Source organism: Zalophus californianus, chromosome 3, assembly GCF_009762305.2.
Source record: "Zalophus californianus isolate mZalCal1 chromosome 3, mZalCal1.pri.v2, whole genome shotgun sequence".
NCBI classification, from domain to species: Eukaryota; Metazoa; Chordata; class Mammalia; order Carnivora; family Otariidae; genus Zalophus; species Zalophus californianus.
In genome coordinates, this window is record NC_045597.1 from 88,878,693 (window position 1) to 88,905,540 (window position 26,848).

The following is a 26,848-nucleotide window of genomic DNA, read 5'->3' on the forward strand; positions in this document are numbered from 1 at the left end:
CTTGACACCTCCACTTATTGCCTAGTCAGAGTCTCATACTCAACAAAATCCCAAATTGAATTCATGATCCACCCTTCCTATTTCCCAGTCACCATTCTCCAAAACAAAGCTATTTGCTCCTGACCATTCAGTTTGCTTAGGCCTCAAATTCTAATTTTTTCTGACTCCTTTCTTCCCCTCACAATCTCCTTTGAGTTCATCAGCAAGCCTTCTGGGTTCTGTCTGGATCAGCTACTATTACTATCTCTTCTACAACAGCCTTACTCCAAACCACCATTGTTCTCCATCTGAGTGATGGGTCCTAACTTCTTTCCTCCTCCCCTCTTGTTTCCCTATGGCCTGTTCATCATTGAGAAGTTAGATGTGATTTTTTTAAAAGGTAAATCTGACAGTGTCACTTTCCTGTCTTAAAAACTTTGCCAGGTTTTAATTTCTAGTTGTTGACCGACTACCCTATATACAGAAGTGTTAATAAGCAACATATGAAGTGAGTTCTATTTCATAACAATGGATGTTTAATATCTCAAACACATAGAGTACAGTTGGGCTCGGGGCTCTGAGAAGAAAGGGAAGGTAAGGTGAGATAAGAAATGTGGCTGCTGGAAATGGGTCCTGATAAAGGCTTAACAGAGGCCCAGGATTTCATGTGGGCAGCTGAAACCAGGATGACTCCAGAGCCCTGAACATGACTTTTGACCAAGTCAATGAGTTTGCTTTTGTACACATTTAAGCCAGGCATGCAGGAGAGTATAATTCAGCTGAGTGATGAGACAGCCCATGACAGCACTTTCAGGCCTGTTGAAATCAATAAACCCAGGGAGTGGGAGTTTCGTGTTTCTCCAGCAACACCATAGGTCATGTTGTCTGGGAGTTAATGGTCTAAAGGATGAGAATGGGAGCTAAGGGATTAATTGTTTGACTCTTCATTAACCCAAGAAAACACAGCAAGACACATTTGGCTTCCACACAAAATCATACAAAATTCTCTCTTTATTAAATATACATTATTTACAGTTTAAGTTTTTCTTCTGTACAACAGTAACCATAGAAAACAAAGAAATCTAAGGCTAACTTTTATTTTTCCCCATACAGTGTATTAAGACGTTACGTGGTCTACAAAACTGACTTGGAATGAGGCAACATCACTTGGGATTCTGTCTTAAGAACAAAAAAGTTCCAAAGGAAAAGCTAGACTCTGGCAGATCTACAAAAGGAGGTGACCTGTTTTGTGCTTTTGCCATAACAAAAAGTCTGACATATAGTTTTTTGGGGGAGAGGTTATTTTGCATTTTATTGTTTATTTGTTAAAAATAATCTGCCCACTCGTTCTAATTCCTCAAAAAAGAGGGCCACTCCATGCCAGAGAGAGACTGATCTTCCATCTGAAATGGGCATGGTAATGCTCTGTCATAGTCCATGGGCCAAATCTGACCTATTGCCTGTTTTTTTTAAATAAAGTTTTATTGGAACACAGCCATGCCTCTTTGTCCATGTATGGCCCACTTCCTGCTACAAAAGCAGAAGTAAGTATTTGCAACCAAGACTATCTGGTTTGCAAAGACAGTATAGAACATCCAGGCTTTCAACAGAAAATGTTTGCTGACTCCTTACCTATTAAATCCTGGAGGCAGACTCTTGGTTCCCCCTTAACCTGCACTTGTATTCCCAGTGACAACCTGCACCCTTTTTGCCTCTTCCAGTTGACTGAAGGAAGTGACAGCCTAAGACAGCACAGGGTATCAGGAGGCCTGTAAACTACCAGCTTCAGAAGGAGAAAAGTCTTGGTGTTGGACCTCACTAATTCGAAAGTCCCTATTACACTATAACTATGCTGCTTTAAAGCAAGGTTTGATATTTTTTGCATGAGTATTTAAGGCAGGGCAAGGTTATACAAGTTGACACTGCCATTCAAATAGAAGAGACTATGTTAATATTTCATGTAAAGCCTTCGGGGTGGGGTTGACTATAATGGAAAAATATGACTAGGCAGATGCCTGTTAATATTATACCTTAACATTTCACTGAAAGTTTCTACTTATGGGCCTTCCAATGAGTCTGCAGGGTAATACAATGCTCCTCTTGCATACCCAGAACCTTGTTCATATCCTCTGAGGCTACTGCTGGCATCTGAGGCATGAAAGAACAGGATGCAAATGAAAATACCAGGATTTAATTACTGAAACAATTAGATTCACCTGTGGTCATGGTCTAGTACTACTCTCCCAATTTTATCTTGGTATTTTGTAAAATATTCCCTGTGTCACTGGGAAAGATTGAGAAAGCCAGTGTTCCCAAATAGTGTTAGATGATGGGTCCCTGACAGTAATCATTGGTAGGGATGGAGAGTATCATATCTTTTTATAGTGTGTCATGCCTATGGCAGGACCAATGAAGGGGAAAGAAGGACCACTAGACTGATTTCAGGACCTCAAGCATTCCACACATGGGAGTTTTGATTCAAGATAGTGGATCTAAAAAGTTTTTTGACATTTTCTTTTCCTTAAAATTGTCTCTGGGTATTCAACCTGGGCAGGGTAGATCATTGTGGTGATAGCAACTAAAGCATCCTGAGAAAATCTTGATGAAATAAAAATAGTGAAAAAGGAAAAGATGTGGTTGGAGTCGGGCTGGGAAGGGTCAATGAAATGTCATGCAAAGGTAGGTAATGAATTCTTCATGCATACTCCATGATATTGCCTCTTTCCCTAATGTGTAAGACAATGATCCAAATGTATTGAAGGGACTCCTGAATAAGGAGCCAAGAAAGTGGGAAGAGTTGCTGCCACTGATCCATGGTGGGAGCAATGACCCTCCACACCCGAGGCAGTCACTGATTGTTGCCACAGATTCCCTCTTCCTCCTCAATATGTTCTCGGCAGGTGTGGTCAAAACACCAACACCAGCTTTTGCCTTCATCCTTGTTCATGTCTGTTCAGCCACTTTGTAGTCTATAAACATTACAAAAGACAGACAACAAGCTTACAAAGTACAATATTTCACTAAAAAAAAAATGTGCTTTTCTGTTCTTCCTCAGAGTACCTTAGTGCAAAATAAGAGAAAAATCACTCACACATAGCAAGAGTTCAATATTAAAACCTTCTATGAAGGTTTCAAATAACTGCCAAGTCAAAAGGAAATTTGTCTATCCCTACTAAACAGATGCGTATATAGGATGTCCTGGAGAAAGCTTTACTGACAGCCCTATTTTACAAAGTCTTTGTGTGTCTGTTTACACTGTTTTTCCCTTTAAGAGTTTCAAATATTCAGGATTTGTGGGAGCAGAGATGAAAACTGGGGACACCCAAATCTACAAACTAGATATTCACCAAGTAAGGGGATGGGTGAGGGGAAGGGAGGACAGGTTGAGAAAGAACCAAGAACAGTATGTGAAAGAAATTCAATTACACTATGTGTCTTTTAAAGAAAACATTTTCAAACTGCATGAGAGACATGAAATAACACTCAGTTATCCTCCATGTATACTGAAAGTTTGGAGTTTGCTTATACCTTCTTCCATTAACCACTTTTACATCTGCAGGAACAAGGAAAACTCTTTATTTACTAGGTCCACTTGTGACCTGTAGGATAATTGAAGCCTAAGTATGTCAAAACCTTTAGGTTAAAGAAAAATGAGTAACAGAGCTACACACTGTCGCAAATTCCCCTTGGCAGGCTGGTGTTACAATATGGATTTGATGGATTGCAGCTATGGGGGAATTCAAAGGAAGCCAGAGCTTTCGTGGACAAACTGTCAAGACTTTTTATAAGAAAGATTTCAACAGCCTGATTTCTATTTCCCTGAATATCTTGGAGAATACACTCTATTTTTAGCCTCCCAGTGTGGCACCTCTAAGTGAATGAGCTTCCTGCAGAGAAGAGACAGTTGTGACTTTCAGGATTGGCAAAACTCACCCAAGGCATAGAGGTGAGACCTCACTTAGATGGACAACAACTTTTAGTCAGTTATTTACTAGAAGATACTTCATCTAGTTTTCAGAGATCATTCTAAATAGAGTCAAATGGTTTGTGGGGACAAAGAAGGGTTTTAGGAGGGGTGGAAGGACAGCAGAAATCTTAAGGGATATTTGGAAGAGCAAATGAGATGCAAGAGGTCATAAACACATGGCTTTGAAAGAACAGAACAAAGAGGAGGAAGGGAGTGGAAGTAGAGATCGCTGTCCCTACCCCATGGAGAGTCCCCAAGCCATTATTGTCAAGACTGACTAGGGCGCCTGAGTGGCTCAGTCATTAAGCATCTACCTTCGGCTCAGGTCATGATCCCGGGGTCCTGGGATCGAGCCCCATATTGGGCTCTCTGCTCAGCAGGAAGCCTGCTTCTCCCTCTCCCGCTCCCCCTGCTTGTGTTCCTTCTCTCGCTGTGTCTCTCTCTGTCAAATAAATAAATAAAATCTTAAAAAAAAAAAAAAGACTGACTAATGGGAAGGAGGGTTTTTAGAATCCCCCAACCTGAAATGAAGAAAGAATGGAGAGAATTGGGCTTCTTCCAAGGTACTTTACAGACAAAGATCATCTTTTCTTGCTGTTCCTAAAGAGTTAATCCATCTCCCTCTACAGAAAAAAAAAATACCTGGATAGATAGATATTTGCTTTGAAGAAGAGAAACAAAGCAGTTTATTGAAGGTGGAATATACAAGAAAAAGTTATGAATATTTTCCATAAATTTATCTGTTTAAGTCTCTAGCTAAGGCTTTGCATAAATGATTGTGCAGGACCTTTGCTCTACATTTTATAGCACTTTTTGTGTACCCCTATTACAATAATATATACCTGCCCTGATAGACTTTGAGCTCCTCCAAGGGCAAGAACAAGGTATAATTTATATTTGTATAACCCATGTCTAGTGTAACCCTTGGAGTACTGGGCATTCAGTAAATACTTCATGATGAATTAAGAAAGGGAACAATCTATTACTTTAGTTCCAATCCTGTTCCTGCTACCTTGTGGTGGGCATGGGGCTAACAGAGGGTGGAAGTCAGGTTAGTATCATCTCTGTTATTACTAAAGAGCATAGAAACTGTTTTAAAAAAATCAGTCCCATATGAATAAATAAACTAAAATCTCCCATATGAAGTTGAGAGTGAATAGAAGAGGCTAAGGTATTCATAAATATATATCTAGAGAAGTGACAAATGTCTAATTCTCTAGATGAATTCTCATAGAGATCATGGCAGTTGAACCTATATGCACAATGAGTGATGCAGTAGGTATTAAATATATTTTAGGGTAAGCAAATGTACTGTTGTTCACATAAAAAGAAAGGCTTGTTTGGTGGGAATTGTAACAATAAAATATCCCCCTTAGAATGTAAATTGCACAGGTACTTTTGGTTTTGCTGTAAAGTGACCACACTCCATAAAATCTTTTTGTAATCAGCAGTTACCAAGGACTGAGGGTTACAGTGGAGGACTATGGTGGTCCAGCTGGCAGAGCATGTCAGGAACCTTGATTATTCTTACCCAGTGGTTAAGGAGGGGTGAGACTGTTTTCAACGACTATTTGTTTTGGATTATAATCTCTCAAAGATCCAAACACTCACACAATTGAACAATTGCACAAAACTACATGGATTTGGTACCACTGAGGAGAGACAGGCGGAGTTAGCACTTATTTTCGAGTGAAAATTGTGTTTTGCTTTGGGGGGAGCAGCTTGCTTGTTTCCATATATATCTAGTGAAAGTTAGTGTTCTGGGGTTATGAAATAATCCAACCCTGTAAATGTAATTCTGCTTTAGCCCTGAGACTCTACTTGTAAGAGTGATGTGCTAATTGCACTGTCTTGGCATTGGTTTCTGGGTCTGTGATACGTCATTGTGTGTATGTATACATCGTCTACATGCGCGGGGAGGTGAGCTGGTGGATTCTGCAGGGCCGATGTGGCAAGGATAGAGCTTCACAGAGTCTTCACCCTACAGAACTACCTACGAGCATATATAAGTAGGTGGGGAAAGCAAATACTCTGAATTAGCCTTTGCTAGTTCTCCATTTCTTCTGTCAGCACTATGTCAGCAAAATATAGTCCTCACTTTTCACAGACTTGAATAATGAGGGGTTCCAGTTTTATTACTCACACCTTCCTTTGCCTTTCCAATTCATTATTGGAGATGCTTCAGGCTAAACCCACTGCACTTCATGGTGATTTTTTTTATTTCAGGGGACAAAGGACTCTGTACCCAAACAAAAGGCTGATTTATACAGCCTTTTTATGGAAATAGAAAATTCAAAAGTGAAAATTGGAAATAAGGGTGGATAGGGCAGCATAAAACAATATTTAAAGATCGTTCCTCTTATTAGTGGATCATTCATCTTATTAAGAAAGCTGGAAGGGAAAAAAAAAAGATGCCCATGTTGGAATCACTTTAAATAAATTTACTAGAAAAATGATATAATGAAGTGATTAAGAATCCACAGAAAGTTTTAAGAAGAAAATATATACCTAGAACAACATCTTAAAGTTGAGAAATATGATTACAAGCCGAATCCTTACCCATGTGCTCGGGCACTGAAAGAAAAGCCGGAAATGGATTTGAAATGAGATGGAGCTAATGAGTTCCTCATTGGGAGCCTGGCCGTGCAGGGGAGTGTTAAATAATCAGAGGCGATAGACACTCTAAGGACAAGATGGAATGTCTGCTAACTGTCAAGGCTGGCAAACTGCGATGTGGTAATTGTTTCCCAAACCGAATCTGTCTTGTAAAGAGAATTGGCAAGTACTTTCCACATCTGTGGATCATTATATTGGCATTCCCAGCATTCTGGAGGATTGATATTATTTTCCCCTTCTCTTTTTCTCCAAGATGGCCCAGAGGCAAAAAGTTAGACTTATTGCCATAGCAAAAAATCATCAGGATTCTTATCACCACCTCGTGGATGAGTTCGAGATGCCTTCTTGAAGGAATGACTGTGTTTCTTCGAAGCTTAGTTATCAAGAGGGGCAAAGACCCTGAAACTTACTATCATCTTATCTTGGCTTCTATGCCTACAAAAAGATGTGCGTTGGGGGGTATTATATACATAGGGTGTAGATGACTTGAAAATGTGATGTACTGTAGAACCTATGGTCTCCTCTGAAACTAAGCAGTGAGGGTTCGCTAGACAAACCACAATGCCCCATCAGTCAGTGTACCCGGAAACTCACAGAGAATGGCTCCATGGACAGAGGAGGGTCATTGTGTCTGCCTTAAAACATGAAACCTGCATTCACTTTATTCACTAGATCTTTCGTGAGTGGATGGAAGGGAAGAATCCTGCTTGGTATTTCTCTTCTTTCATGCAGTTTTTTAAATTATTATTTTGTTTTTGTTTTTGTTTGTTTTTAAAGCTCAGTTAAGATGGTTTAAGCTCTTTCATGGAACTAGGTACTATTTTAGACTTTTATTAGAATTTCTTTATGCTGCAGTATATATATATATATACCTCAGTATAATAATCCCAGGAATAGCCTAGCTAACATTTCTTTAAAAATGGGAAAAGGCATTTTTGAAATTATAGAACATCTACTTCCTAGCAGCTTTCTTTTTTACCTCCTAGTTTCAAGCTACTATTTTCCATGCTTCCCCTAGGTTTATGCTATTGTGTGCTGTTCTAAAGTGTCAGCCCCAGGAGAGAGTGGTAAGAAAGGAGCAAAGCAATAGCTCACTACTATCAGGGATCCTATATTTGAAATACTCAGGGGATAAGAGTCAAAGTGAAAAAGGGTGATGAGTTAGGGCAATGGGCGTCCTATGGTAAGGAAAATCAGCACAAAACAAACTTCTCTTATTCCTTTGAAAGTGCCACTGAAGCGAACCAGGCCTTTAGCATCTTCTTTCTTTACCCTGAGTTCCCTGGTAGGAATGAACTTGAGATGAAGGAAGATGTCAAAGATGAGTATCATATGCCTATATCACAGAGCTCAGGTTCAAAGTAAGCCTGAGGTTTAATGCAAGACAGAATGGCTGTGGAACTAAAGAGTGCATCTTACTTAGAAACTGGAAACACAGAACTGAATATGCACATGTGCACACATGTGTCTCTTCTTTGTCTAGAGGAGTAAAGTCAGTCTCTTAAGTGATCATTATCACCACAATAAGTTTGTCAGAAAGGAAGGCAGTGGCCATAGCTGCCTGGTCTTCCGGGCTGGATCAAGGGGATAGATGCTATGGTTGATACAAGTTATGTGCCAAAAATAATTGGCAAACAGATAGGAAAAGGAGAATGACCAAAATTAAAAGATAGGAGAAAAATTTAACAACAACCCAAAAGAGAATATATTATGTGACCCTGCAGTTTCTCAGATGAAATATTCCCGTTTACACTCGCTCACTGTGTTTTGCAAGTCAATGTCATTTCTAAAGGAACTGTCCAAATTTTCTGGGTATTCCTTCTCCTTCATCTGGTTAGTGCGGTGTGACTGCTTATGCTGGTAAAGGAACCGGGTCATGATGCCGATGATAGAGAAGATGATGAATATCACCACCGCTATTACTCCTGTCGATAAAGAGGAAAGAAAGAGAGAAGGAAATCATCAAAGATCATACACTCAGAAGAGATGATTCAGTCTAGACAGGGAAGGCACTTGGGAGAAAGAAACAAAACGAAACAAAACAAAACAAAACAAACAGCAACAAACTCTGCTGCATGCCCAGAACTGAAGACCTGCTGAAATGTGTTCAGTCTTCAGTCACTAAAACACCTCCTCTTTCAGACTGGCCAGGAAGAAAACCAGTCTAAATCGGAGAATGCTATCATATCAATATGGACTCAGACTGGCAAAATATTTCTTAATTATTTCTTCAAGACTTGATTTAAAGAATGTGACAGAATCATTTAATTAGCACATTTGTCATGTTCAGTCATTTGTCATTTCTTGCAACTGAGTATTTCAGAACTACTTTAGCACCCTAGAAAACCATAGTGAAGTATCCCAGACCTCAATACATGCTCTCCTGACGTAAATTCATTTAGGGTATGTGTTCGCTTTGCTAAACATGTCTTGTTAATAATGAAGTGTTTGCCAAAGAAGTAGGGCATTCCTACACTGCTGTGCACTCCGCTAGGGATGAGACAGTTCAGCAACGGTATGCTTCTGTCGTTCAGATATTCAGAGTCAACTGAAATAGCAGACTTCTTCCAGTTAGGTCAAATTTCTGCCTGCTTTGACTGCTTGTGATTTTACTGCAGCTACTCGGCAAGTTGCCCTCACTGACTTGAACGAAGGTCTTGTCCCTACCTTTGCCACGAAGCCTCTCGGGATGCAAAGAGCAAAGTCAGCAAAAAGAGGTGACAGTGTAGAAACTGGTGACTTTTAAAGAGAGAATGTTTCTATACATATGGGATTTTCAACATTAAAATATGAGAAGTATTTATGATATTCAAAGATAAGTTTATTCGCAAGATAACATACATTCTGCTGTTTTTGTTTTTCTTTCTAAGTAGAATGGATAGTGGCGAACTGTGTTTCTTTTTCAAAGATAGTTTTGGGCATCCTGCATTCTTATTTACATAAGCATGGGCATTTGAAAGTTAAATATATTTGCTGCACATTTTCCACTGATTTGTATCAGAACTGGGGCCATGATTAAGACTGTTTACTTTCTTTTCTTTTTCTTTTTAATATTCAGAAACCACTATGTAGCATTTTCCCTGGCTATTTTAGAACAAGGCAGAGTAAAACCACCTAAGTTAACAAACATGAATAAACTAGGTCGTAGTGAGTGACTCCCATGTTTGGCTACAGCTTTATGAGATAAAATACAGAATCAGTTTCTACTCCTTTAGTATACAAACTGTTCAGAGTTGAAGGAGTTTTCCAGAGGGATTGGGATGCCTTTCCTGCTCTTAGAGACTCACAGAAGCATGTAACTGGGTGGGAAAATGTCAGCAGTCACAAGTCTTTTCTCCCCTTGACAAATACGAAATTGTAGGAAGAGAAACAGGCATTACATTCTTTCCTATATTTTTTGGTGCCAAACAAAAATCAAGTTGGACTCTTTCCCCTGAAGCAGAAATTCAGGTCAAACATTTTAAGAACTTCCTTAAGGAAAGTTCATGGTTTTCGTTCCTCACAACTGCATTGTAATGGTGCACCTCTGTGCTCCCACAACCATTTGTACTTCCTCCCTCAAAACACCATTCACTAGTTCTGTTGTTGCTGCGGGTTCATTGCGGACAGCCTCCATGGCTTTCACCCATGTATCCCTATACTTAGCACAAGGCCTGACCTATAGCTGAGACTCATTATATAGAAGTTAAATGAATGGATGCCGCTGACTTTTAAAAGAACTCCATCTGGTGTGGATCAGTTAATCTAGCCTCCCAGAGGCAGTGATGGGGGTCACCTGCTAGGGCTATGGTTCTGGATGGCAATTAATTCAGTATCTCATGGGCATTTACATTAAACAAGGTTTGGGAATCATTCTGTGTTGCAAGGCCCAGAAGGGAAAAATCAAGCTACTCGAGGCAGAAACCAGGCTGAAGGAGGACAAAAATGGGTGAATCCAACAGGCAGTGAGAAGATGGAAAGACAGGGGAGGTGGGAGGGAGAGCTGAGCTCACAGCAGAACAGACAAGATCTGTATCTCTAACCATATGTACTGCTGGATTCAAAACTCCATTCCTGTGGGCTTCACCCTGCTCATTAGATCCAACCCAAATCACTTGGTGGAGAAAACTGACAGGACTGGGGCTTCACCCATCTGTCTGCCCCAACATGGCTTCTTCCCATATGTTTTATTGGTGTGCTTTGTTTGTGCTTTAGGAAAACTGACAGCTGGATGAGATGAACAGGGTGCACACTGCCTGTCGCTAAGTAAGTGTTCCAGCTGTTGACTCAGTAGTCAGCTGCCTGATGGATCAGGGCAGGGTGCATCCATGGACTGTGGATGGTGGGGTAGAGGGCGCCTTTGATCATACAGCACCCATGACTATTCATGAAAAGGCTCACGGTCTTACAGATCATTGCAAGGTTCTGGATACTAGATGGCTATAATTAAGGAAGGAATCAAATAAATTTCTCCCAAGAACAGAATCATTTGCCCCCTCTGCTTTCAGCAACAAGGAATGATTTACCTCCAATGACAGCCGAGTCACTTCGAACAGCATTAGTGATTGGTTCTCGCTCATCCGTCTTCCCAAAGGGATCTGCAAGGAGTAAAAAGACATGTCACTTCACTCCTCACTCTGTATACAGGAAGGAGGTGTACAATATGGACTTGAGATGACACATCTGTGGGTTAGACCAAGTACTCTCAGTTTGCATTTTTTTATGAACCCGAACAAACATACACACAAAAAGTACACAACTTCCACCCCATAATTCTGTGACTATTAGCTTCTATGTCAGCTGTAAGATAATGGGCTGAAACAGATGATGGTGGAACCCACCCCTATCTGCTTTCACCTATGGTTTACCTCTCAGCCTAACCTAGAGGTCCCTCTCTGCTCTGTTAGACCCTCCCTCTCCATGGTGATGGCCTCTTACCTCAAGCATGCATATGCTCTATGCCTCGGAGGTTCTTTAGCTGCACAAGGATTTGGAACCCATTGACAGGGAAAGACAAAAGTGCTGGAGGATTAATACCCCCAAGAAACCCTCACTGACAGAAAGAGGGATTTCACTACACGTACATTAACATATATGGTAGAAGATAAAAAAACATCAAGTTTGAAGGCTTGTAGACCTGGATTTGAATCTTGCTCTGCCACACGTTGGCCTGGTGACATTGAGCTAGATATATTTTTAATTAGCACATCTGCAAATGTATTAAAAGGGGGTAATAATACCCATATGTATGCATATAGTACACATGGAATTTTTAGGACCTATAGCAACTGCCAACAGTATTCCTGTATCTTCAGGAAACACCTACAACATGAGTATTATTTTTCCCACTTCACAGATAAGGAAATCAGACTGAAGTTATTTAGTAACTTGTCTGGAGTTCTGCAATTCATCCATGGCAGAATCAGAATTCAAATCAAGGCTAGTCAACTGTCACATTCTGTTTCCTTCTATTACACCTAACTGGTGCCAGGAAAACACCAAGCGTGGTGATGAGTAGGCAGCAGCAAAACTCAGTCCCCCTTCTTTCTTCATGATTAATAACTTATTTGGCAGTTGATTACCACACTTGATTAAAACAAATCCCAGGGACATTTCAAGATACTCATGATGATGGTGACTAAATAAAGGCAGAAAAGGTATTTTAGGGAGTAGTAAAATAAAAGAAGATGTATGGATGATAATGCTCTGGGCTTTCCTATTATTATGGAAGGCTAATTTTAATCACATGAATTATATCAGTTCAAAAACCAGCCTGCCTCTCTCTGACCCTAAACTCTTCGATCCTCAGAGCAGTAGTCATTATCTATCTATCATCTATCTATCTATCTATCATCTATCTATCTATCTATCTATCTATCTATCTATCTATCTATCTATCATCTATCTATCTATCATCTATCTATCTATCTATCTATCTATCTATCTATCTATCTATCATCTATAATATGCTTTGAGTTCTAACTACTCATCATATTAAAAGTAGGGTTATATTCAATACAATTCAATAAAATTCAACCATGAGGAACCAGTCATAATTCTTAACTACCTGTAATCTTATAAAGTAAGGACTTGAGTAATACTAGCCTTTAACCTAGAAACTTCTTGAAGATATCAAAAGTAGTGCTATCAGAAGAAGTCAATTTCCCTGGGTATTCTCCTGTGTACCTGATGAAGAGTGCACCGTGGTCACTGCATTCACATCCACATCCATTATGGAACTACAGCTTGATTCTGTCAGTGTCCCATGGACAGTCACAGGTGCAATGGTGGCATGACGTAGGGCCGCCTTCAGGGGTGCAACCTGGTTATACTGGACTGAAGACAGGCATCCAACAAAACCCAGAGTGTTGGCTTTGGCAACTTCAGAATCCAATCCAAGATGCTCTGCAACATGAAAGACACTCCTATGTTTTTTGTTTGTTTGTTTTTCAAACTATGGTCTATATCCTCTTTAAATAATGTCTAAAATTAAAGAACTTACCTTATAATTCGTTGAGTAAGGGAGCCCATCCCCTATCTCTTTTGGTTTTCTCTTCCTAAATCTTAACCTCACACTATAAACATCAATTTATCAACCACATATCATAGAAATCTCTTAGGGCCATCTCTACTTTGAGATAACATTTCAAACTTCTAAATTCTCATTCATGTATTTTATGAACTGTAACAAAGACTTAATAAATCTGTTCTACACTATAGATGTTTTATAAAATTTATTTCAGTATCCCCATCACCATCTATCTATGGATGCTGAGGATTAGTTCAAGCACACTACAGTGCTCATTACAATATTGCACTCAAAAATGTCACAAGGGGGGAAAAATGAAAAGAGGCAAAGAGAATAGAAGTCAAAGTGGCCCTTCCAGAAGTTTCTTATGTTTAGTGTTTTAAGTTGGCTGTATAAACTGACCATCTATTCAAGATTTTTACCTGCTTAGTTCTGTTGATGGTACGGATTGTGGTGCACTGATTTTCTGATAGCAATCTTCCAAAGTATCTTTGAGTTTTTGTAAAAGGTAAAGAGGCAATCATTTCTGATTCTCAGCAAGATCTAATGTCTTATTTTCTTTAAGATTTGTATTAAGATTATTCAGTAGCCCTTTTCTCTCTTTCAGCAAAGATCATTTGAACAAATTGCTAAGATACAATTACATAAAACTGCAATACACATGAATTGCTTCTTTTTTTTCTTATAAGGTGTAACAGTTTCAATCTACATAGATGGTTCAAATAGTTATTTTATTATGATAATCTGTTTATTTTCTGGAAAAGGGCAAGGACTTTCCTCTCCACCCAGCAGAGATTATAATTTATTTCAAATCCATAAATGGTCAAAGTGCCTCCATGTATCACTAAGTGAGAATTATTTTGGCAGGAATGTAGAAAGAGATGTGATGAGAATATGGAAGAAAAAGAGAAATTAACATCCCCTGATAATGCCTTCTCTAGTTTTGCCCTTACATTCTCTGCCTTTAACACCCATGTAAACCTCACTAGTTTATCATCCCTCTCTTCTTACTGGAAAATGAAAGAAACCATATGCATTAATTTTATGCAGGGATTATAACAAATGACTGTAAATGTAAACAATTTAAATTAAATGATGTAACACAATACAAATTTATTGTCTTATAATTCTGTAGAAGCCTGACATGGGTCTCAAGCTGCTGGTAAGGCTTCATTTCTTCTAGAGGTTCTAGGGGATAATCCGTTTCCTTGCCTTTTCTAGCTCCCATGAGCCACCCACATTCCTTGGCTTGTTGCCCCCTCCCCCTATCTTCAAAGCCAGTTCTGTTACATGTCTTTGTGTCATTCCACCTGCTTCTAATTCTCTTATGTTGCCTCCCTTTTTCACTTTAAAGACTCTTGTGAATAGAGTGGGCTCACTCAAAGGTTCCTGGATAATCTCCCTATTTTAAAGCTAGCTGATTAGCAACTTTAATTTCATTTGCAATCTTACTCCTTTGTGCCACTTAACCTAACATATTCACAGGTTCTGAGGATTAGGACTTGGGTATCTCTGTGGATCATTATTTTTCCTACCACTGGATGTCCGAGATTCCATGAGAATTTTCCAGGTAATGATGATAAAAATTCAACAGAGATGTAAAGTGACACTTCTTCAAAGGTAAAAGAACATTGGGGTGGGGGAGGAAACTGCTTATTTCCAGATATTCCAATAAATACCCTACAGTAGGGGTACATATTTGTTACTCATTAAAGGATCACACGTATGTTTATTTCTTAATATGGCCTTCAAAAGACTGTCTCATAAGAGACTTTTTGAACATTGTTATGCAACAGTCTCCCAGACCAAAAAGCTTTCTTTAATGAAGACTGGGTACTCTTGCCAAATGACACTAGACCTCACTGTACCCAGCTATAATTCCAAATGCACATTCACTACTAATTGGTAATTCTCAAGGGCTAAAGTTGGAGACCAGAGCATTTAGAAGAAGAGGCAGAAGACAGGAGAAGAAAAGCAGAAACTGACATGAAATTTTTGCATTGTAGGATTTCAAAGCAGTGGAAAGTGACATGTCATTGTCACTATTCCTTAAGGGTCTAAGTCAAAAGTGCCAGGTCTGATTCCCAAAACGCATTTAGAAAGAAGCCTATATTAGGGCCAAGGTCCTTGGAGGACATCACTATAGTGACTGTTAGGAATACAAGCTCCAGGAACAAGAAAAAGAACATGAATAAATTAGGGAAAACAACAGAAAATGACATTATCTCCTTGAAGAGATATTTTGAATAAAGTCTTATGTCTAGGAAAGTGAATTTATTCTAGATGTATAATAAAGATGGAAACCTGGGGATGTTTCTGAAAAGAAATGAAGAGACAAGAATCCCTGATAGGAGAAAGTACTCCTAGTATGAGGTTTGATATAGTGATTTCTCAGATCTTTACATCTATGGAGAGGCAATAAATAAATAAATAAATAAATAAATAAATAAATAAATAAAAAAAATGTTAGAATGACTCCAAATTAATTTTCTTTCTTATAACCTTGTTAACTAATATGTGGTAGGGAATAATCATCTGCTAAAAGAAATTTAAAAGCTGCAAATACTTAATAGTCTCCATCTATTAAGTACCTATTATATAACTATGTAATAATTGTTTTTAAAGTATCATTTCTTTTTCCCTCAAATGCTCTTCCAGGGCGCCTGGGTGGCTCAGTTGGTAAAGTGACTGCTTCGGCTCAGGTCATGATCCTGGAGTCCTGGGATCGAGTTCCACATCGGGCTCCCTGCTCAGCAGGGAGTCTGCTTCTCCCTCTGACCCTCTTCCCTCTCGTGCTCTCTATCTCTCATTCTCTCTCTCTCAAATACATAAATAAAATCTTTAAAAAATGCTCTTCCAGATATTTGTTAATATCATCTAAAATTTACAAAGAAAGACACTGACACTCAGAAAAGTTAAAAGATTTAAAAAGGTGTGACAAAGTTGAGGCTCAACTAAAGTTAAGTTTATAACTTGAAATGCCAAACTTACTGGTTTGTTTGTTTGTTTGTTTGTTTAACTCTGTCTGTTCAATTAACCTCCCTCTGCTGGAGACACCTTGTTTGAATTCCACCTCCACCACTTTCTGTGGAGTATTAAGTAAATTAAACTTTCTGGGATTTAGTTTCTAAAACCAGAGAATGGAGATAGCAATGCTAACTTGTTGTTGTTGTCAATTCCTTTATTTTCTTTAAGATTTATTTATTTATATTAGAGAGAGAGAGAGAGAGAGAGCTCAAGTGGGTGGAGAGGCAGAGCGAGAGGAAGAGAGAGAGAAGCAGACTCCCCTCTGAGTGCCCAGCCCTGTGCTGGGCTTGATTTCATGACCCTGAGATCATGACTTGAGCTGAAACCAAGATTCAGATGTTTAACAGACTGAGCCACCCAGTCACCCCTAATTCTTTTTATTTTTAACTGAAACTGAGTTGACATACACTAGTATAGTAGTCTCAGGTATATAACATAGTGAATTGACAATTATATATATTACAGAATACTCACCATAAGTGTAGTTATCATCTGTCACATGTTAGTACAATATCATTGACTACATTCTCTATGCTGCACTTTTCAGCCCTATGGCTTCTTTATTTTATAATTGGAATTTTGTGCCTTTTAACCCCCTTCATCTATTTTACCCATCCTCCACCTCCCGTTCCTCTGGCAGCCACCAATTTGTTTTCTGTATCTATGGGTCTGATTTAGTTTTATTTCTTTGTTTGTTCATTTGTTTTGTTTTTTTTAGATTACACATGTAAATAAAGTCATATGTTATTTTTCTTTCTCTGTCTGACTTATTTCACTTAGCATATGACTATCTAGATCCATCCATCTTGCTACACATGGCAAGGTCTCATTCTTTTTATGGTTGAGTATTATTCCATTATATATATATATATATATATATATATATATATATATATATATATATATATGCATGTATACCACATCTTTTTCATCCATTCATCTGTCCATGGATATTTGGGTTGTTTCCATATCTTGGCTATGATAAATGCTGCTGTTAAAAAAAAAAAACACAAAAAAAAACAAACCAAAAAAAACAACTTGACTTGCTACATTAATTTGGAAACACTCATCTCTTCAAAGTGAATTTACACCCCTCTATTAAAGGAAATGGATTCTTTTAGCCACAGAATGTACAAGACTTCACATGGTCTTAACTATTTGACTCTAAGAGTGTAGTCGAGCCAATCCAGGCTAATTTTAGGCAGGAAGTTTATTCTGGATTGAAAAAAAAAGAGAAAAGATCAGCAATTTGCCAAAAATAGACATGGCTCTAGGATGTAACATGACATTTGCTATATGGCAAAAGCCAATTATGACTTTTGAATCCTAAAGTGTCAAAATACAATCCATGTAGCCCCATACAACCTGAGCTTATAAGAGTAAAGTATTGTACCAACATAAAATATAAATAAAGGAAGCTGATACTAATGGAATGTATAAACACTATACACAAGTAAAGAGTTTTTCCCTCAAGAGTTCATTGTGGCTTTCATGTAAGAGAGAAGTAGTCTGAAAATGTAACTACCAGGAGTGTTGAAAGGCTAAGAACTGTAGCCCCCAGATAAAGCTTTTAATCCTTAAAGGGGAATGTTAAACAGTATTAAAAAAAAATACTTGGCATTTACTTAATGCTTTATAATTTTCATGGTATGTTCATTTTGTATATCTTATGTAAATATTCATCCCTGTGAACTGACAAAGGGTGAGTTAGTTATATCCAATTACCAGTTATTAAAACTAAGACATAAGATCAATAAATTGTTTACTGCAAATTTAACCAGTCCATGGCCAAGCCAGGACTGAGACCTAGGTCTCTTGGACCTTATCGTCCATTTTTTCCCCTATTACATCAGACTTATCACCTTTCTGTAGGTATTGGTTGCTGATAACATGAAAAGAAACCTCACCTCTATAGCGTGACTTACAGCCATTCACTGGTTAACTTGCATCCACCCACCCACCCCATCTGCACTACATACAACCTGAACTGCCTCGTCTTGCCTGAACAGGCACACATTCTGCCTAGAAGGTCTTTCTGTCCCTTAACTACCTGGATAATATCTGCTCCTTCGCTGTAAAACTTACATCTATTTATTGGCCACCTATGGCAGCCACACTCTGTCTGAGACAGTGGACTTAACAATTGTTAGCAAGCAGACATTTCCCTATCTCTGTGAGTTTTCAGTTACTTTGAAGGATTAACTTAACAGACCCCCAAAGGTTTCAGGCAGTAAGTCTAATAGTAGGGGCAGATTACTGTGGCTATGGGAGCACAGAAAAGACCCTGAACACAGTCTAGGACAGTAGAGATCAAACTGAGTGTGCAAAAGAATTTCCAGTGAAATGTATGAAAATGTCTTTTTTTCTGGATCTCTAATCATTCAGTAGCTTGGTCTGGTGTGAAGGTATCCAAGAATTTGCATTTTTAAAGCACATTCTTAGACACATATGATATGGATGTTTCATGGACAACACTGAGAGACACTGATTTAGGAAAGATGGCTTGGAATAAATGTATTTAAATAAATGCTTAAGTGATGAATACACAGTAATCATGCATGAGTGGGTGGACAGAGTGTTCCACTAAAGCCTTTATATGGCCTACGATAAGAAATTCTGGCACATTCAAAACACTGAAAAATCAAGTTAACTCTGTCTTAAATTAAAGCGCAAGACGATGTTAGAAAGATAGGCAGGAACCAGGAAGAGGCATTTTGCTTACTTCTATGACCCTATTTATTTCACGATATTGTTTACAATCTGTCCCCTGACAAGATCGGAAGCTTTCTGCTTTCAGGAGCACTGTCCTTTTCAGATTTCCATTCTCATTAACTAGGACACAGTGCCCAAACACAGACTGTGTGTTTAGTGAACACTAAAAGGAATTAATGAATGAAAAAAATAAATGTTTTCTAATATGAACAGTAACACAACCTAATCAGAGATATTTACATACATTTCAAACTTCATTCTGGCCATTGATCAGCATATAGTTTCTTTATTTTCACATTCACACTCAGGGCATGTTATGTGGAACTCTCTTTGATGAGGCCAACCAAGTTCATTAATATTTTGTACAGCTCTGCCAAGAGTGCACATGGAATATCTTCTTTATTATTTCAACACCTTGTTACCTAGAAATAAATGTACTATTCTTATGGAGTCTGAGTGGCCATGTATATTTGGTTGCTATATGTCATCGTATCTGTCCTCTTCATAGTGACCCCTTAGGCTTTAAGAGTCAGGTCGTGTGCATTTTTTCTTCACATGGTTGAGGAAGCATCTCCCAAACACTGCATGACAGCCTCCTTCTCTTCAATCTCAGCCTGAAAGTCCCTTCATCAGTGAGTACTTCTTTAGACACCTTACCAAGGAGGACATGTCCCCTTCTCTTCCTCTTAGTCTCTAACACTGAAACCAGATGATCTCCTTACTAATATATTTCCTCAAACTTTGTAATTGTGTGTGTGTTTATTGGTTTAGCTTTTATGCACCACACTAGATGACAAGTTTTATGAAGAAAGTTGCTTATTCGCCTACTACTAACTACTTATTTTCTAACATAGTATTTCAGACATAGAGGTTGTTAAATAAATCTGTTGGATGATTGACAGAGTCCACATGGCACAGGGTCTGGCCCATAATAGGTCTTCCATGACTCTTTGAGTAAAAATACATACATACATGCATACATACATACATATATACATACATACGCTAATGATACAAGAAGACTAAAATTAACCAGGCCAGTTCAGTAAACAAAAGTTCTACCACTTAAAAATTCATTATTTGAACTGAACAACTCAGTAGCTGAACTATATTTTTCATTTTTAATTGGGTCGCTTAGTTATGTGCCTGATGCAAACGCATCTCTATGGACGAGGATAGTGACTACTGAATCAGTAAAACCTTAGCAATAATATCCAAATTTAAAAATTCTAGATCTCATACCCGCAATGCCAATTCTGCTTGTTTTCCAAAGAAAAAATCACTTTTCTGACTTTAAGACAGGGATTTTCAAGTTGATGTATAAATCCATTCTTTGGGATTCAAAGAAACAGAAATAATCCCTCCTAAGGTACTAATTATTTGATGCGGGGTCAGAACCAAACTCACATGTATTAATTTATACCTAGGTCGTTTATTCTGTTAAAGGAAATGAGCAAAACTGGGATCCTGCATGTTCTAACAGAAAATCTTTTAACAGAGTCCCAAAATAACCTATAAAAATATATTCTACTCTGATATGATGGAATTGCTAGTTGTGGAGTTAAAAGCACCAAGAAGAGTAAAAGCCATTGTGAGCATCTTTAGTACGTTGATGTTATTTCTCTCTCTCTCTCTTTTTTTTTTTTTTTTGTTTGTTTACAGATTTAAATGAGGCAAAGAGAGCTCTGGGCATGGAAGGTGAAGGCTCCTCCTCTGTGGCTGTCTCAACTTCAGGCTGGAGCAAGGTGGCTCTGCAGTTCCAGGTATCACACCATCACCCACAACCAGATCCAGCAAAGTCTAAGTGGGGGAAATAATGGCTGCCTCATCCCTCATCCTGTGTTTCTTTTTAAGAATGGAGAGTCCTGGGGCATCTGGGTGGCAAAGTTGGTTAAGCACTGGACTCTTGGTTTAGACCCTTGGTGTCGGCTCAGGTCATTATCTCAGGGTCGTGACGTCAAGCCCCGTGTGGGGCTCCGTGCTCAGTGCAGAGTCTGCTTAAGTTTCTCTCTTCCTCTCTCTCTTCCCCTTGCTCCCATGCACATGCTTTCTCTCTAAAATAAGTAAACACATCTTATAAAAAAAAAAAAAAAGAATGAAGAAGCCTTTCTCAGAAACACATCTACTCCACTACCCTGCAGACGTCCTCTAATTGGCCAGATTGTGTCACGTGATCATGCCTACTCTAATATCTGGCAAAAATGGACCACAGTCATTTGTTTGGACCAGAAGTTCTTAAGACCTGTTTTTGGTCTCAAGACCCATTTCTACTCATAAAAATTCGGAAGAGATTTTTGTATATCTGTATCCTTTTTGTATCTATCAATAACCCCTCTATTAGAAATGAAAGCTGAGGAAATTTGAAAACAAGAACCCACAGCACACATTCTATTAGTTGTCTGAGTAGAGATATCATCACACAGCTTGTAGCCCCTGAAAAACACGATTCTACATGTGTGAGAGAACATAACAAAGACATATAATGTCTAGTATGAAAATGAAGATAGTTTTAATATTGCGAATTCTTGAAAGGGTCCCAGGATCCCCCCAAGTTCCACCCCCAAAGATCCCTGGACCAAACTTTGAAAACCACTGCTTCAGACCAATTAGGAAGCATCCTCCAGGATTGTAGATGGAGGAAAACTTTCTAGGAGCACATGACTTCATGGAGGAGCATGAATGCTTGAATAAAATTGGAATTTTGTTAGGAAGGGAGAATGAAGTCAAAATGGATGGTGAGTAGGCAACCAATACTGTGAGTTGCATACACACAAACCAATCTCTGGAAGCCAAGCAAGAGACATATATGCACACACATATATACATATACATACATACATAAGAACACATCTAAATAACATTAAATAAAAAAAGTCATTTCAGCAAAATAAAGTTCTACCTTTTAAAAATCCTACCTCCCCCCACACATTCAGTTTAAAAGGCAGTTATTTTTCATAAGCTATTTATTGACCTTTTATAAAGATCTGATGTCTAGGTTGAATGACCTAAATTTGGCTGTTCTAAATAAGGAAAAACAGAGCTATTCTTTAGGGACTGAATGGAGATCAGTTTTACTGCTCCATAATAATACTACGGGTACTAATTATTGAGCATCTGTCATATTAAATGGTAAAGCATCATACAGACAAACGGCACACATTAGCTTTAAAAGTTGGAAAAGACAGAGCAGTGCAAAATTATACCTTCTCTGTAATGAGGAAAATAAATTCATAGGGATTCAAAGTTACTCTAGCTGGAATTCCTGACTCTTCCATTACATTTTTCCTCTTGTGTGCTATACTATCCCTTTGAACCCACACGCCAGAGCTTAATAACTAAGCCCCCAACATAGTTTGTTTAGTTTACAAAATGGTTTCTCTTGTAATTTTAGACAATGAATTAGTATACTATAGATATATTGTGGTACGGTGAGGCTACAGAAAACCTCTATAAGGAGGAGCCATTTTCAGGTCTACTGGGTCAAGGGCTGGGCTTGGGGCTGAGGAGAGCAGCACCTCAGGGACAGAGGCCAGTGCAGGCCTGAACTCTGTGTCCTGTGGCTGTGTGTCCATAGGAGTGACTGGATTGGCATGGTACAAGGGCCTGGCACCTGAACTTTATGGGAAACTAACACCATCTATGCTGTTCTTAGGATCTTGTGGGGGAGGGTGGAAGTATTTGCCTTTGTATCTCTAGAATACCACCCAAAATGCAATTTGATGACTTTTTATATTAAATAAGTCAGATGCATTAAAATAACATTTGTGACATAATAACCACGAAGAACACAGTTCATTTCTCTAGGCCTCAGTTTCCTGATAGGTGAAATTGAGATTATCATGATATATATTTTGATGTTTTGGTTTTCAAGACCTATGGTGTGGTAGAGAATAATAATCCCCTGAAGAAGTCCACATCCTAATCCTCAGAACCTTGAATATGACATTTTATGTGGGAAGAGGGACTTTGCTGATATCATTAAGTTAAGGGTCTTGAGATGCAAAGATTGTTCTAGGTTATCCAGGTAAACCCAGTGTAATCACAAACGTCCATATAAGAATGAGATAAGAAGGTTAAAGGCAGTAGCAAGAGATGTGATAAGAGAAGCAAGAAGTTTAAACAATTTGAGGCAAGTTCTATAAGCTAAAGAATGCAAGCGACACTATAAGGAAAAGGCAAAGGAAAGAGATTTGCCCCTGAAGCTCCCAAAAGGAACACAGGCCTGTTTAATTTTACCCTCATAAGGCTTATTTAACACTTCTGACCTCTAGAAATATATGAGACAAATTTATCTTGTTGTAAGCCACCAGGTTTGTGATAATTTGTTACAGCAGCAAGAGGAAATAATGCACATAGGGACATTTTTTGTGACTGTTAAAGTGGTTCTGTTTCTACTTTTAAAACATACTTAAGATACTAATATTTTAGTGGCTATATAATAATGGTAATTTTCTCATTTAAATATTTCTATTCAATAAAGTTGATGATTACAAAGTCTGTACTTTGGTATGGCTCCAATATGCACAAATTTCAATTACCACAATGTAAATAACACCAGTCCCCAAACAACATAGTTCAAGTTTCAGTGACCATAGTGGACTGACTGGGAATAATTACAAAAAGTACAAATTCTCCTGCTAGCTCTTCAGTCAACAAACAAATATGTAAATTACAGATGCTCAGCATAATTAGTGACCAATCACAGCATTTCTTTCCAAGTCTACAGGTGATTGGTCACTGGGCCATCTGGTATTCATTTCCCACACAGACAGCAAAGCACAGAGTTGTGTCACTTCTTCATCTCTCAATGATAAGCCCAGGTGACATTTTCTAAAAATAGATAACCAAAAGGGGGAATTGGTCAACAAAGATGAATGTACAGCAAAGAAATAAAAAAAAAATTACACTGAAAGTTAAATTCAAATATAAAGGGATTTATACAAAGAAATAGCTGACCATGGAAATGCTGACATGCACTTTTCGACAGACTCTAGATCTGTAGACATAGGAAATTAGCAAAGGTGATATAAATCGATACAAATGAAGAAGTGGGTTTGTGACAAAAAGAATGACAATGTCTCAGGGGAAGCGGTACCAGCAGAAATCTTCACATTAAAGGAATTCTCCAAGACAATTCATGACATTGAAAGCACAAAGGATAAAATGCTAGAAGCTAATCCAAATGTAGGGGTCTGACAGTTCACCAAGGCATAGAAAAGATATTCCCTCCCTATTTGCCATTCAACAAGAAGGCAAGCACTGTGAAAACTACTCTTTATACATTTCTTTTACAAACACACTAATTCTCAATATATCTAATATTTTAGGTGACTGTGTACTAAACAAATATAAGTTTTACTATTTTTTCATTTCCCTAAGAGAGCTTTTAATACTATGGAAAAAAATAAAGGTCATAGAGCTATCAAATTTTTCTTCATGAATTATTAAAAACTGTCCTACATGCAGTGTGTGATCACTTTTACTGTTCTGCAGTACTGTGTGAAGCAAGGACTGTCTGTATCATATTCCTCATGAAAAGATGACTTAGGGGGCACCTGGGTGACTCAGTAGGTTAAGCATCTGCCTTCGGCTCTGGTCATGATCCCAGGGTCTTGTGATTGAGCCCCGCATCAGGCTCCCTGCTCAGTGGAGAGCATGCTTCTCCCTCTCCTACCCACTCATGTTCTCTCTTTTGCTATCTCTGTCACTATTTCTGTCTCTCTCTCTTTCTCAAATAAATAAATAAAATCTTAAAAAATATGACTTAATATGTACCAAATGCTATTTTAAGTGTCTTATGACACTTCAATCATACATCATTTGTGCTATTACTCCCATTTTAAAGGTTAGGAAAAGGGGACAAAGAAAAAGAAAAAAAAAAAGAAGTTAAACAATACGCCCAAAGCTGACATTTGAACCCGACCTGTGTAAACTCAGTCCCAGACTGCAGGACATGACATTGCCTTCCTCTCTCACACTGCAACACTCACAGGGATTCAGGCATGTACCAGGTTTTGTGCTCCTCAAGCTAAATGAGCATCTCTGTTGTGATGATCACATAGAATAGGATCTATGCTACAGAATAAAGGAATTCAGGCTTAGAGAGGTAAAGCCCCTTGTCCAAGTTTCCATAGTCAGTGGTGAAGCTTGATTCCAGACAAAGAGCCCAGTTGTGGAAATGTAGAAACTCAATAAGTATGTTCAGTGATTAGACCTGTAAATTCCATTCTATATATGTGGGGCTTTTTTTCCTCAGAACATGGTCTTTTTTTCATGAACTTAACCCTCTTCAGCAAAGTACTCATCCCAGAGAACCAAACTCTTCCTGATGAAAGGAGATGTTAATTGACTGACAACCTAATGAAGTAGTAATGTTTGGTGGTTAGTTACTATGCTCTTCTCCAAAAGCATATTTATATTTAAATGAATCTTCAAGGATTTCATGAAAAGATGAAACATATTCTGAGATTTCATTACAAGAGGTGATCTTGAATTAGTGTGTTTTGTAGACTGCTTCAGATCATACCACATATTTAATTCAGTAAATATTAATTGAGGACAAATTGTACACAATATAGGTTGAGCTTGCTTAGCTTTTAAAACAGGCACATCACAATTACAGTGCAGCATCCACCAGCAGGGCAATGGCCCCAGCCCAGAAGCCTCCTCTTACAGGCTGTCTCTTGTCCCTCCTCCACAACCTACAGAATTCACAAGGTAGCCTCCAGAATAAGAGATACCAAACTGGTTCCCTGACCCAGATGTGAACAAAGATTTCATCCATTGACTTCTCTGTAAGGCAAGGGACCCATAAGAAATTGTCCCAGCCCTCAGTCATCAGTTCTTGGTAATTTATATCATTGTTCTTCTATCAGAGCTTTTGGGTTTGGCTAAAATAGTGGCATTTTCTTTCCTTTTTCTCCATCAGACTCAGAGAGTACAAAAATCATAAATTATCCATGTTAGTTATTTGCATTTGACTACACGTATCAGGAGAAAAAAAAGAAAGAAAAAAAAAAAAACTAGCTCCAAAATATTTTATTTTATTCTCAGTAACAAGTCTGATGTCAACCAGTCTAGGGTTAGTATCTTGGCCTCAGATATCACCAGAATTTTTTTCTAGATTTACACTTCCTGCTCCACAGACTAGAGATTTTGTCTTCCTCCTCATAACATAAGTTGTGGAGCTCCAGTTATCGGGTCTGTGTTCCAGGCAGAAGAAAGTAGGGAGGGTGAAGGGCAAAAGTGTGCATACTTGCTAAGTCAGGCCTTTTGGAAAACCCTAGTGACTTTTGCTTCGAGCTCATTGTCCAGGACAATGTTGTATGGCCAGTTTTACCCCAAGAAGAAGACTGGGAATGAACTGAACAATCGGGAACACTGTTCCCTCAAACAAGCAAAACAGAAAACACTATTTTGTCCTATTAAGGAGAATAAATATTGAATATGATGTAAGCTTTTTACAGTCTCTGACTCAACACCTCAGACAAACTTTCTTCTTATACTTTCATTCAATTAAACAATTGTACAACTTCCCCTCTAGACACAGGTTTTCATTACCAATAAATCAGACTGCTCCCTGGGTTCAACATTCAACTCTCCCACTTATTAACATTATGTCCTTAGTATACTTACATGTTATATTTTGGGCTGTTTACTCATTTATAAAACGGGAATGAGTAGAGTGCCTGCATGTGATAGATTACAAGGGGACACAATTGTTGACATTCCTTCCACTGAGACATACCCTCTATCTCCCATCCCATTGAATGAGAGTTGACTTGTGACTGCTTTGATCAATGGAACACATTGCAAATGATACATTGCCAATTCCAGGACTAACCTTCAAGAGGGCTGGCACTTTCTACCTTAGGGGCTTGGAGCCCCAAGCTATCATGTAAGAAGCCCTACTGCCCTGATAGAGAGATCATGTGGACAGAACTTGAGACTAAATGGAGAAAGAGAAGGGCTCTTTTGAGCTCAGCTTTCTAGATGTGCCTTCCAAGGCAGCATGCTTGTGAATAAATATGTCTTAGATC

General features: G+C 38.5%; 1 protein-coding gene across 1 annotated transcript in view; it reads right to left on the minus strand.

Annotated features, from left to right (window-relative positions):
* Positions 1–969: 969 nt before the first annotated feature.
* The window catches only part of CNTNAP5 (contactin associated protein family member 5), an 859,701-nt gene continuing 833,822 nt past the window's right edge, over positions 970–26,848 (minus strand). Inside the window, exons 22-24 of the mRNA XM_027590999.2 lie at positions 12,728–12,946; positions 11,068–11,139; positions 970–8,487 (exon numbers count right to left, since the gene is read on the minus strand). Coding sequence (XP_027446800.2) covers positions 8,291–8,487; positions 11,068–11,139; positions 12,728–12,946 — 488 coding nt within the window. The 3' untranslated portion in view covers positions 970–8,290. The remainder of the gene's footprint in view (positions 8,488–11,067; positions 11,140–12,727; positions 12,947–26,848) is intronic.